The sequence below is a fragment of the Micropterus dolomieu genome, linkage group LG05, assembly GCF_021292245.1.
Source record: "Micropterus dolomieu isolate WLL.071019.BEF.003 ecotype Adirondacks linkage group LG05, ASM2129224v1, whole genome shotgun sequence".
Taxonomy (NCBI): Eukaryota; Metazoa; Chordata; class Actinopteri; order Centrarchiformes; family Centrarchidae; genus Micropterus; species Micropterus dolomieu.
The window spans coordinates 4559759-4571436 of record NC_060154.1 but is presented as its reverse complement, the minus strand read 5'-3'; the positions used below and the strand labels follow the sequence as shown (position 1 = coordinate 4571436).

Below are 11678 nucleotides of genomic sequence, written 5' to 3'. Positions count from 1 at the left end.
ATTTCTGCAAATGATTACTAACAAGGAAAAAAACAAATAAACCCTTACAGGAATACTCTTTTCTTTGTAAATGAATAATAAACATGGGCAAAGCTTGACTACACAGGGGCATGAAACCACTGAGACAGTAATTGCATTGCATTAACATTTTTGCTGGCATTAACTTTTTTTTTAAGGAAATAGAACATCTGAGGGATTTTGTTATTTTGCTTTTTTATCATTTTCATGATTGATTGAGCTTATTCTTCCAGATAAATCTTAATCATACATATAGCCTACTAATATGAGAGAGCCATCCTGGTGTTTTTAAGGTTTTGTTAAGAATGTGTCATATAATGGGCTGTGTGTGTTGTCACTTCCTCTTTTTCCTGTTTCCTGTGAGCCTGAGATTGCAGTAGGAGGCTGGAGCAGACTTGCGTAAATCATTGAGCAATCTGTTTTTGCCTGTGAAATCCACAGCTCTTTCTGTCTATAATAGTGTTTCAGTCTCCAGATTCTACTCCTGCTTGGTAGTTCAGGGTAATGAAGATAAAATGCACATAATAACCCGAAGCTGTGTCCTATTTTTGTGGATGCATACACTGACTTTTGTGAAAAGTCAAGGTAAGACCAAGTACTTTCAGTTATTTGTATGCATTTTTACTTTCCATTTAATTAACTTTTTGTGGTGATAAACACGCAAAAAATTTTAAATGTAATTTTGGTATTTTTCTATCCCACAGATTGTACCCTTCAATCATTTTTAGATGGTCCCCTATATGATTCAAATTTTGACATATCTGATCTGGCGGCCACCTACCCTGGTGGAAAACAAGTCAGAGTGAGCTGCAGTGTCGGCTACAGTGGTTTTTTCCGACTGATCTGTGTCGAGGGAAAATGGCAGCCTAGAGGCAATAAATGTCAACGTAAGATACAATCTTTTACTATTTGCAAAAAAAATATTTATTCTGCCATTATGAGTGGTAAACACTTGTACATAATATGCAACATGTAATGCTGGATCAGTTTTCATTCTGTTAAATGGACATAGTGTAATGGTTTGAGTCAGTGCACAATGCCAAAGCAGGCTAAACTTTATTATATGATTATTGTTTATAGTGTGCATTTTAGGTTATAGAAAATATGGCTAATCATTATTGAATGGAAGAACCGCTTGCCTCATCACTGCAATTTAGACCTTAACAATATATTTACTCATACTCTCTCTCATTCTTATGTAGCAAAATCATGTGGTCATCCCGGCGATGCCCAGTTTGCAGATTTTCATCTAGAAAAGGGAGAAGACTTTGTCTTTGGGTCAAAAGTTGTATACACCTGCCACAAAGGGTATGCAAGTCTTTATGATCACAAATGTATACTGTTGTTTGGTGTGTTTTTTGGGCTTTGTATTATAGTATTATACTTTATCCATGTAGTATACCCTACATAACAAGGAGTGCACTTTAAATTTGGCCCTTAATGAGATATTTCCATTTTCCATTTTCTATTTTATACCTGTTTCAGTTACCAAATGGTCAGTCGCACAAACTACATGCTTTGCATGGCTGAAGGCTGGGATGGGGTTGTTCCTGTTTGTGAAGGTAAGACCTGAAAGTAAGAATCACTGTCATCGGTGCCTGACACACAAGGAGAAATATCACTGTTTTTATTTCTCTGTGTCACCTCTTTTGAAACACTTTTTTCTTACCTGCTTATAGGTTGACGCATTTGAAAGTTTTTTTGATCATTCAATCCATTAAAATTCATCATACTTTTTTTTCTTCCAGCGCAACAATGCCCATTGATTCATGTGGACAATAATGTCCAGGTGAATGGAGACCCTGAGGAAGCAACCTTTGGCAATGTAGTTCGATTTAGCTGCAAGTCCAATACTGAAATCCTGTCTGGTGCAACTGAGATCTATTGTGATGAAAATGGAGATTGGAGCGACAAAGCTCCAAAATGCAAAGGTAAAGCAGGATGTCTAAAATGAAAACAGGATTCACAGAAAGGTCTTTCTTTTAGAAAAGAAAGGGGAAGACAGAAACATGTAATTATGTGCTAAAAAAAGGAGACCACTTTTAATCAGCCAGCAACTAAGTAGTAACAAGAACACATAGCCATTGAATAGTCACCACTTAACACCCATTAACCAACAGAATTAATTTCCCACCAAGACCTACCTTGCATTTACACCATAGCTTGATGAACTTATAATAATACTGTAGCAGATAATCAGGGGTTTCTACCACACTCAAATGGTCCCTTTCAACAGGTATGGGAATGTGGTCCAAACACAGTTCTGAAGTAAAAGCATGGAAAACAAAGATCAGTAGCTCAAACTAAAATTTATCTCAAGCTGAAACTTGATAACTGAATGATCTTCACGGACTTGGAGATGTAACATCTTAATGGACTAGTTCAGCATTTTGGGAAATAGCCATCCCACTTTTCTGGAGTAGATGAACAGATAAATATCACTCTCATAACTGTCCAATGAATATGGCATTACAGCCAACAGGCGGTTAGCTTAGCTTAGCACAAACACAGGAAACAAGAGGAAACAGCAAGCAGACAAATACATTTTATTAAAATAAATGTTCTCACTGAAATTACCCTGTTTTCCTGAGTTTGTGATATTAAAAAATAATTTTTGCTGTCAATGTTTCCTTGTTTTTACTTGAAATGTTTCCAGTGGTCTAATGAGCATAATCTCTTTCTCTCCTTGTAATATTTTTTGTGTTTACTGTTCATTTGCCTTTTCATGAAAAAAAATGTTGTAGTTATATTGATGCTTTTGGGTATTTTTCAACAGCGATACAATGTTCATCGCCCAATATTGAAAATGGATATGTGTCTGGAAATATCCAAGTGTACAAAGAACACGATATCCTGCGTTTTGAGTGCAATGAGAAATTTAAAGCCACTGAAAGCAGACCTTCAAAATGCATAAAACTAGGAACAAAAGCAGAGTGGAGCCCCACACCTCTGTGTGAACGTAAGTATAAACTGAGTAATCAAATTTGTTGGTTATATCACACCGACTAGTGAAAACTGGTGCTTTGTGGATGGATGTGATGGTGCTAGTGTGCCTTGTTACAACAAACTAATAGAAAACATGCTTTGTTTCACAACAAATGCAGCAATAAGATGCAAATTGCCATCAACGCCACTAGGAACCAGGTATGAACCTCCTTACAGAAATGTGTTTTCACCTGGTGACAATGTAAGAGTCATTTGTGGAGAGAAGTATGGGATTACTAAGCAACGAGACACCTCAGCAGTAACTACATGCGATGATGATGGAGAATGGACTCTCAGACCAATATGCCTAGGTATAAAACTACATGATTCAGGGCCAGAGAAAGATTATGCGATTGTTGTTGTTACTGTGTGTGTGGTTCATTAATCTGTGATGATGATTATTAATATTATCTCAATTTACTTTACATTCACAAGACTTTCTCTTATTTCAGAGGTTATATGCAGCAATCCACGAGATAACCTTGTGTATTACTGGGAAGACAATTGGAGGCAACCAACAAAATTGGATGAGACTGTACGTTATACGTGTAGGTCAGGCTACAGGAGTACAGATGGCGCCACACGGGCAACATGCACCAGAGAGGGGTGGAGACCAAATCCACTTTGTCAAGGTACAGTGAAGTTAATGTTGTGTTTATGACATTAATATTAATTTTGTATCCATATTTGTGAAAGTGAGGAAGGATATTTTATACTTTAATGTCTGTGTTCCACTAAAAAGTCCTAGGAAAAGCTGTTCAACTCAGGAACTAAAAGTCCCTTGTTTCATTACTATTAATCTGTCCTGGTCCCAGGCTATGGAGGATGGATTCTGACAGAATCTGAAATAAATACAGAAATAAATAAATGCTCAATAAATAATTAAACCTCTCCTAAAAATACAGTAAATAAATTAATTTAGGCAGTAATTAAATTATGAGACATACATTTATATATCTCTTTTAATTAGCTTCGTTATTTATTCACCTTTGTATTAATTACCTTATTTATTTATTGTCTTTTATAATCTTAAACTTTATTTATCAATTACGTCTTTAAATGTATGTATTTATGTTTGCATTTTAATGTTTTTGTCTGTATTATTCTTCCTTTGCATTTTCTATCCTATTTATTTCCCCAATGGTATTTATTTTTGTCTCCTCTTTTTACATTTCTCTATGCTTCATTATGCAAATGAGGGGGGCTGTTTATCAAGGGGTCAACTTCTCGCCTATTGGTGGACCAGTCAAACACCAGAGGTCAAGAAGCATTGCTACTTGGCTTCCTACAGTGATAAGTGAATTAAAGTGTTAAGCAAATCTATTTGAAGACAATACTACCAGCCATGTCTTCCTTCCTTTTCATGTGGACGCTCTGACAAGAAAGCGTTTGTGAAAGTGAAAGTTTGCGGCATGCACAGACACAGAACTGCAGTAAATGGAGCCATCGTTTATGGGATGCACAGAGTCAGCTAGAAGTAGCTAAATTTGGAGTGCACACGTATTGGACCTTTTATGATTGATGCAGTTTAAGCAGTTTTAGCATAGCGAGCTGACAGGCAGGGTTACAGAATTATTCCGTGATTTTCTCTCTTTACAAAGACATGTGCAGTCTGAGAGTCTTATCTTAAGAGAGGCTATCAAGTGTTAATTGTATGCGATACAACATTAACGTTAACACAACATATAGAGTATGAAAATAAGATTAACTGGAGTGATATTTACAGGAAGTATAAAACATGTTACATGTGTCCATTAAAAGTAAAACAATAAATGTCTTTAATTTTGGTTTACTGGAAAAACATTAAATAAATAATTCCTGACAATGACAACACATTTGAGTTCAATATAAATCTGACTACATAGAAAATTAAAATTCCGCTATAAGACAAATATCGTTCCTTAGGCTACATACTGTACAGTATTTGTGAATAGCTACATCCTGGAGTTCATTGTCATAGGCTTAAATAAATTAACATTCCACAGTGATCATCAACAGATGGGTTACCAATTTTTTTTAGGTACAGCAAATTCAGAATAAAGAGCAGTGGCACAGGGGCTGATAATGTGCAATTAATAAAACAATTTACATTTCAACAAATACAACTTTTTGCTCATGTTCTCTCCTTCTGGTTTGCCATATGTATTAAACTTAAAATGCTGGGTACCTATAAGTTAAAGTGCTGGTAAACAGAGCTGAACAGTTGACAATGAACAATGGCATTCTCTGGCAGCTTTTGAATTCATGATCATGCTATTCTTAATTGTGATGTGTCACAAAAATTATATACTAATTTAAATAAAAACAAATGATTTTGTCCTCCCTTTAGGGCCCCTGTCCACCAAAGCGTTTTTTACCAGCTGACAACTAGTGATAGGAAAAGTCACTCTTTTGACAGTGTCGAGTCACCAAATCTTGTTCATTAAAATGAGCTAATGTTTTTTTGTGTCATTTCGTTCATTTTAACTAGGCTGGTTATTGCGGTGCTGCAACCCTCTAGTGGAAAATTTAAAAAAAAAAGAGCTTGACACACTAGATGAATAAAACACACTCTTATTTAAATTTAACAAATTTAATAATAATCTCAAACACTACAGGTTGTTCTTCAGTCATGAGCGGTGAAACAAAAGCCCAGCTCTGTTGGTAAAACCACAAGGCTACAACGCTAACGTTGCTATGTGGCTGTGTTTTAATGTTTTAATGACTGGGTCCGTTTGTTTTGGAGAGGAGACGACCTCTGTGGTAACTCAGCTCCCGGTAGAACCCTGTTAGGGCTCTGAAGTGGAGCGGACCCAAAATAACTCTGTTGGCTGTAAACACTAGCAGGACTAAAGTTACGGTACGGCTGTGTTAAAACTATGGCACAACATCACTGCGCTGTAATAATGTTATGCTTTGTTAAACGTCACAAAATTATCAAAATAGATATATGCCAGTCCAGTGACTGTTACCTGACAACCGACTTGCCTCTCATTCCCAGGTGCTGGCAGTAAGTCAGCCTGCCGAGTGAAGACGAGGATCCATAAGAGTGGTGAACCACAGTTGAGAGTGGTGAACAAATCAATACTGTTTCCTGTGCTGATGCTGTGACATACAAGATTAGGTCAAATGAACAAAACGTTCTTTGAATGACACAACACTGATTGACTAAACGACTGACAACGCCAGCTGCTGTTCTGAAAACCCAAGTTGAAGTGCTACCGGGCATTTTTTTGAGGCACAGCGTTTTTTCCAGCTGTTTTGGTTGCTATGATACTTAAAACCTGAGGAAGTGATGTTGCAAGTACTTCCATCTAACTTTATTGGATGTAAAAATGTCAACACAGAGTAGTTTGGCCCAAGACCTGAGGTTGGATGAAGCCCGGTTCCAGGAAAGTAACCGTTGCTACGGTGTGGTATTTGTCCCGCCCCTCCTCTACTGTGATTGGACAGCTGACGAGCGCAGCGTTTTCCCCAAAGTTGAACATTTTTCAACTCTCCGCGACCGGAAAAGCTAATCTTAAATGTTAAAGTAGTAGGCATACTAGACAGACAGTTGTACATAATCTTGAATGTTTCCACTTCTTATCCTGTAGTTACATCATAATATTAGGGGTGTGGGTTGTATTAAAAATATCTACACAACTATCCAAGTTGGATCAGTGTTGGAAACCCACCTTAAAAAAAGTTATTAGCAAGCATGCAAGAGCCTAGCTAATAAGGAGAGCTATGTTAACGTTAGATCACAGCTAGGTTGTTGAGCTAAGCACACTGTACATAGCTGGAAGTCAATATCAACTGTCATTCTGTTACCTCCGCCCGGGCACAGTTAAGCATACCGGCACGCAGCGATCACACTGGTCAAACGAACTGGACTTTTGGGGTTAAAAGTGCTTGGGCACAGTATGGATCGCCTAGTGTGAGTACACCCTTACACTCACTGCTGATTATGTCACTGCATCTCCTGACACAAGACCATGGGTAAATTTTCAGCCTGAATGGACGTTTTGTTGAAACAGAGCCGCTAATAATAGCTAAGCAACAAGTGGCTCCGTGTCCGAGCATTTATCGTAAAAATAATCAAATACGAGTGCAGTCCAGATTTAACTGCGGCTAGCTGACCATGAGGTTCTCATAAACAACAGCTCACTTTCCCGCAGTTGTGTTCGTATGTGTCGCTAACTGAAAACACTGGAGGTCAGAGGGTCCACACGAAAAAGAAGGAACACATGGCTGGTAGTATTGTCCTCAATGAGAGCTGCTAAACACCTCAGTCCACTAAAGGAAGCCATCTCCTGTGACTATGTCAGGCTCAAGCTTGTTGATGTGTGCATGTGGAGTCGACCTCTGCCGTCTGACTGGTCCATTAATATGCTAGAAGTTGACCCCTTGAGACACGGTTCCCCTTAATTTGCATAATAACATAGAAATGCATAGAGAAATGTTAAAAGGGGAGACAGAAATAAATACCATTTAGGAAATAAATAGGGTAGAAAATGCAAAGGAAGAATAAAACAGACAAAAATATTAAAAACCACACATAAAAAAATACATTTTAAAAAAGAAATTAATAAATAAAATTGGAGATTACAAAGGACAATAAATAAATAAGGTAATTAATACAAAGGTGAATAAATAAAAAAGTTAATTAAAAGAGATACATTTGCTTCGTATACTTTAATTAATGCATACATTTATTTATTTACTGTATTTTGGGGCATTTAATGGGATGTTTATTTATTTATTGAGCATTGCATTTGCTAATATCAAGTTATGCTGCAGTGTCTGCAAATAATACCAATATTTCACATTGCCTGATATTCCACTCCCCTGAACTACAAAGCTATGTCACATTCACTCCCATAAACACTCGTACCTAATGACATAAATACATCATAGTGATCACATTCAAAAATCAGCCACATCAGCTGCCATAAATATCAAACATTTAATGGCCTTTTTATCACTGCAGGATGTTCTCCAGGCAACAAAGTAATCTTTTAAGGAACTTAAAAACTTTAAATTTAAATTATTGATGTCTAAAAAATTTAAAGTTGACCACATGTAGTAGACTAATAATCCAAAAGGAGCGAGATAAAACGAGACAATTGGAGCACAAGTGAAATGAAACAAACTAGTGAGCAGATTTATTCAGCAGGTGTGTGGCTATTTTAGCCATTTTATTCTCCGTGTCTACCTTGTAGTAATTCTACTACCACCGCTCTCAGTCACATGCTTTGAGTCTCTTGATGTCTTTGCTTACAAGTTCATATCCTCCATATCATCAACTTATGCCTGTGCTTGTATGTACCAACCTTAGACTGTGGTACTAACTAGTGGGAAATAAATGCTTAGAGTAGTGTATAATTGCATTTTGTTTTTCAGAAATAACATGCAGCCGACTGGAGATCGCAAATGCAATTCTCAACGATGACAGGCAGATATACAAAAACTATGAAAAGGTCAATTATTTCTGCGAGAAAGGTTATCGGGGAAGTCCAACTCGAACCTGTCGGGAAAATGGTTGGACAGGTGATTCAAAATGTACAGGTAAGGAAGTAAAGAACAACATTTAAAATGCAGTTCAGACTGTATGATGTGATCAGACTGTAATGTGAAAAACATTCTTTGCCAAAGCTCAAAGCCATGACGCTAAACCTTTATTGCTACTTTGATTAAATCATAGATACACTGAAACAATAGGCTATAATTCTCCCTCTGTGTCCATTAGACACAATATCAAGATGTATGAATCATTTCGATGCTAATGCATGTATAAACAATATGTAATAACCGCAGCTGTATTTTCTTATATCTAATCAAGTGTAAGATGCAATCATTTGTTCTCTGTGTATAGAATACAGTTTTGAAGGTAGAAAGATCATGTTGAACAAAATCAAATTTTCTTTATACATATAAACTACTCGTAGTGGGCTGATTCCATACTAAGACACTTCATGTTGAGTTTGTCCTTCAAATTGTCACCCATCTGTACATAAATAACCACAAAGGGACTATTCTAACCAGTGAATACTTTTGATATTTTGAAACATCTTGCTAATCTTATTTTTACACAGCATAAGTCAAAATTGGAATGCGGGACTGTCTCCGGGTGCTTCCTCCCACTGTCCAAAGACATGCAGGCTAGGTTAATTGGTGACCCTAAATTGTCCTTAGGTGTGAGCGTGACTGGTTGTTTGTCTATGTGTGGTCCTGAGATGGACTGGTGACCTGTCCAGGGTGTACCCCGCCTTTTGCCCCAGCTGGGATTGGCTCCAGCCCTCCGCGACCCTGTATGCAGGATAAGCATTTGACGATGGATGGATCCTTTACCAGCTCTGATGTGAAAACTAAATACTGTTTCCAACTGCCAATCAGTGTACAGAGTAACTGTATTTCTTTGTCTTTTTTTTTCAGCAATAACATGCGATAGAAAAACTTACCTGACTGCAGACATTGAGGGAAATGTTAAGACCAAATACAGGTACAATGACCAGGTCGAATATATCTGCAAGAATGGTTTAAAGGGACGTTTTACTCTAACCTGTTCGGAAAATGGCTGGACCGGGTCTCCAGAGTGTGCAAGTAAGAAAATACAGTACACAATACAGTTACAAGGACAAATGTTGTCTCTTCCATCCCTTTGTAAATTGTTATTTTTCACACTAACACAACAATTAAAGATATTTTAACAGGCTTGCCCACTATTTCAGAATATCACATTGATACAAATTTAAAACTGATATTAATCTGTTTTAAATGCTTAAGTAGACACTCTTTAACCTTGATGACTTGATGGATTGGTGAGGACAGCAGCTCCATGCCTCATTTCCATCTTTCCTACCTGTCTTGAAAAAAATAACTTCACATTTTACATTTTTAAAGGTTATATTTTGAGAGTTTTGTTAAATGTTTCTTATGAATATTCTCAGAAAATGTAGAAACATAGAACCACATATGTGTTGTTGAACAGTCTCTGTACCTACAATCAAGACGGTCTGGTTGAAAATGATAAATGAAGCTCATGAGGCAGCCGTGAAGATATACAACTGTCTTTTTGTATAGGCAACACAAATATCAAATTCCTTGGCAATCTATCCAACAAGGTTTTTAATATTTCAGCCTGGACCAAAGTGGTGGGCCAACAGACAGACCAACCTCCTAGTTCTCTGCAATCTGTTGATTATTGCCGTCTAAATATAACTTCTTTCTCTGTTTTTCATTGATACCACAGAATGCGAAAAGGCTAATGTTGAACATGGATTTGTACTTGGCCCATTTAATGACACGGTGTACTACTCCTGTGATGAAGGTTATAAGCTTTTCACCAAAGGCTGGTGGAGTGAAGCCACATGTATTGACGGTTTTTGGTCTGGATTTCAACGATGCATTGGTAATTCATCTTTAATGTCTTAAATGTCTGGTTATAACCAGCATGAAGCAAACTGGCCACAGAGGCTTGTAGATGTAGAAAATTAACTTCAAGCTGACAGACAACTTAAACCTGTACATCATTTTAACTAGAAAATGAAATGTGGTTTTGAAGTATAGTCAGTATAATCAGTATTTTCTGAAATAGATGTCAATCCCACCCACTTCCACACTATAAATTGGCAGTGAATGCCATTATTCCTCATGGGAAGCAAAACTCAGTATGACCGCAATCACAGCATATTTTACAATAGGCTATATGAACAAATTACGTGTTAGTTTGAATTCATTAAAACTAGATATTTAGGAAAAAGGTAACATCCCTGATGCAGGCTGGTTTTGGTACTTTTTGCTAATATCATATGTATTTGCAGCAATATCCAATCCTAACTGTTTCTAATTGTATCCACTCTAGATGAAAAAAATTGTGGAGAAATTCCTGTTATTCCTAATAGTGAAGTGCCACTTCAAGACAATGATTACCGAGATGGCAAACACTTCCAGATTAAATGTAAGGAAGGATACCATGCTCAGGATTTCTTAACTTGTCACAATGGAATTTGGCATTCAAAACAACCACTCGAAACAATCTGTGCACGTGAGTCATCTTTAGTATTATATGATCAGATTTAAGTATAAAAAGATTACATGGTGTAACCTAATACTATATGTTTTACCTGTGTTCTCTTGCAGCTTATGCCAGTCCTTGCAATCCCCCACCTAAAGTTCAGAATGCAGTTGTTGTGACTTCATATCAGAAGAATTTCTTGTCTAACTCTGAAGTAACTTATAAGTGTCATAAGAAGTATACAATGGAGGGGGAGGATACGATTCGATGCATAGACGGGAAATGGGAGACGAAGAAATTTAACTGTACAGGTACGCACATCCAAAAGCATTTTGCAAAGTCGCAACAATAGATAGATTGCTGTTCTATTTCTGTGTGCATGAATTATGTCTTTTACATTTTATTTTTTATTCAGTTAACAGGCTTTTATTAAAAGTGACATAATAAACGCAAAGTGATAAATACATCAGACATGGCAGAATTTAAAATGTTATCTAAAAATGATGTGGTCAATCTTCACCTGTGTGGCAAAAGATGATAACTACCGAAGTAAATATATATATTATGTAAGTACTGATAGTGGAGACAGCAACTCCTCCAATCTATCTACGCACAAAACTAATTTATATATATATATATATATATATATATATATATATATATATATATATATATATATATATATATATATATATAA

At 36.6% G+C, this 11678-nt stretch overlaps 1 protein-coding gene across 1 annotated transcript; it reads left to right on the top strand.

Annotated features, from left to right (window-relative positions):
• The first annotated feature begins 425 nt into the window (after positions 1-425).
• Positions 426-11558, top strand: LOC123970967 (complement factor H-like). The gene is made up of 14 exons (XM_046049412.1): positions 426-603; positions 723-905; positions 1221-1326; positions 1504-1580; positions 1767-1949; positions 2795-2977; positions 3123-3314; positions 3456-3635; positions 8368-8532; positions 9400-9567; positions 10217-10375; positions 10829-11011; positions 11107-11292; positions 11397-11558. The coding sequence occupies exons 1-14, from the start codon at positions 534-536 to the stop codon at positions 11423-11425; spliced, it is 2064 nt and encodes a 687-aa protein (XP_045905368.1). The 5' UTR covers positions 426-533; the 3' UTR covers positions 11426-11558.
• The last annotated feature ends 120 nt before the right edge of the window (positions 11559-11678 follow it).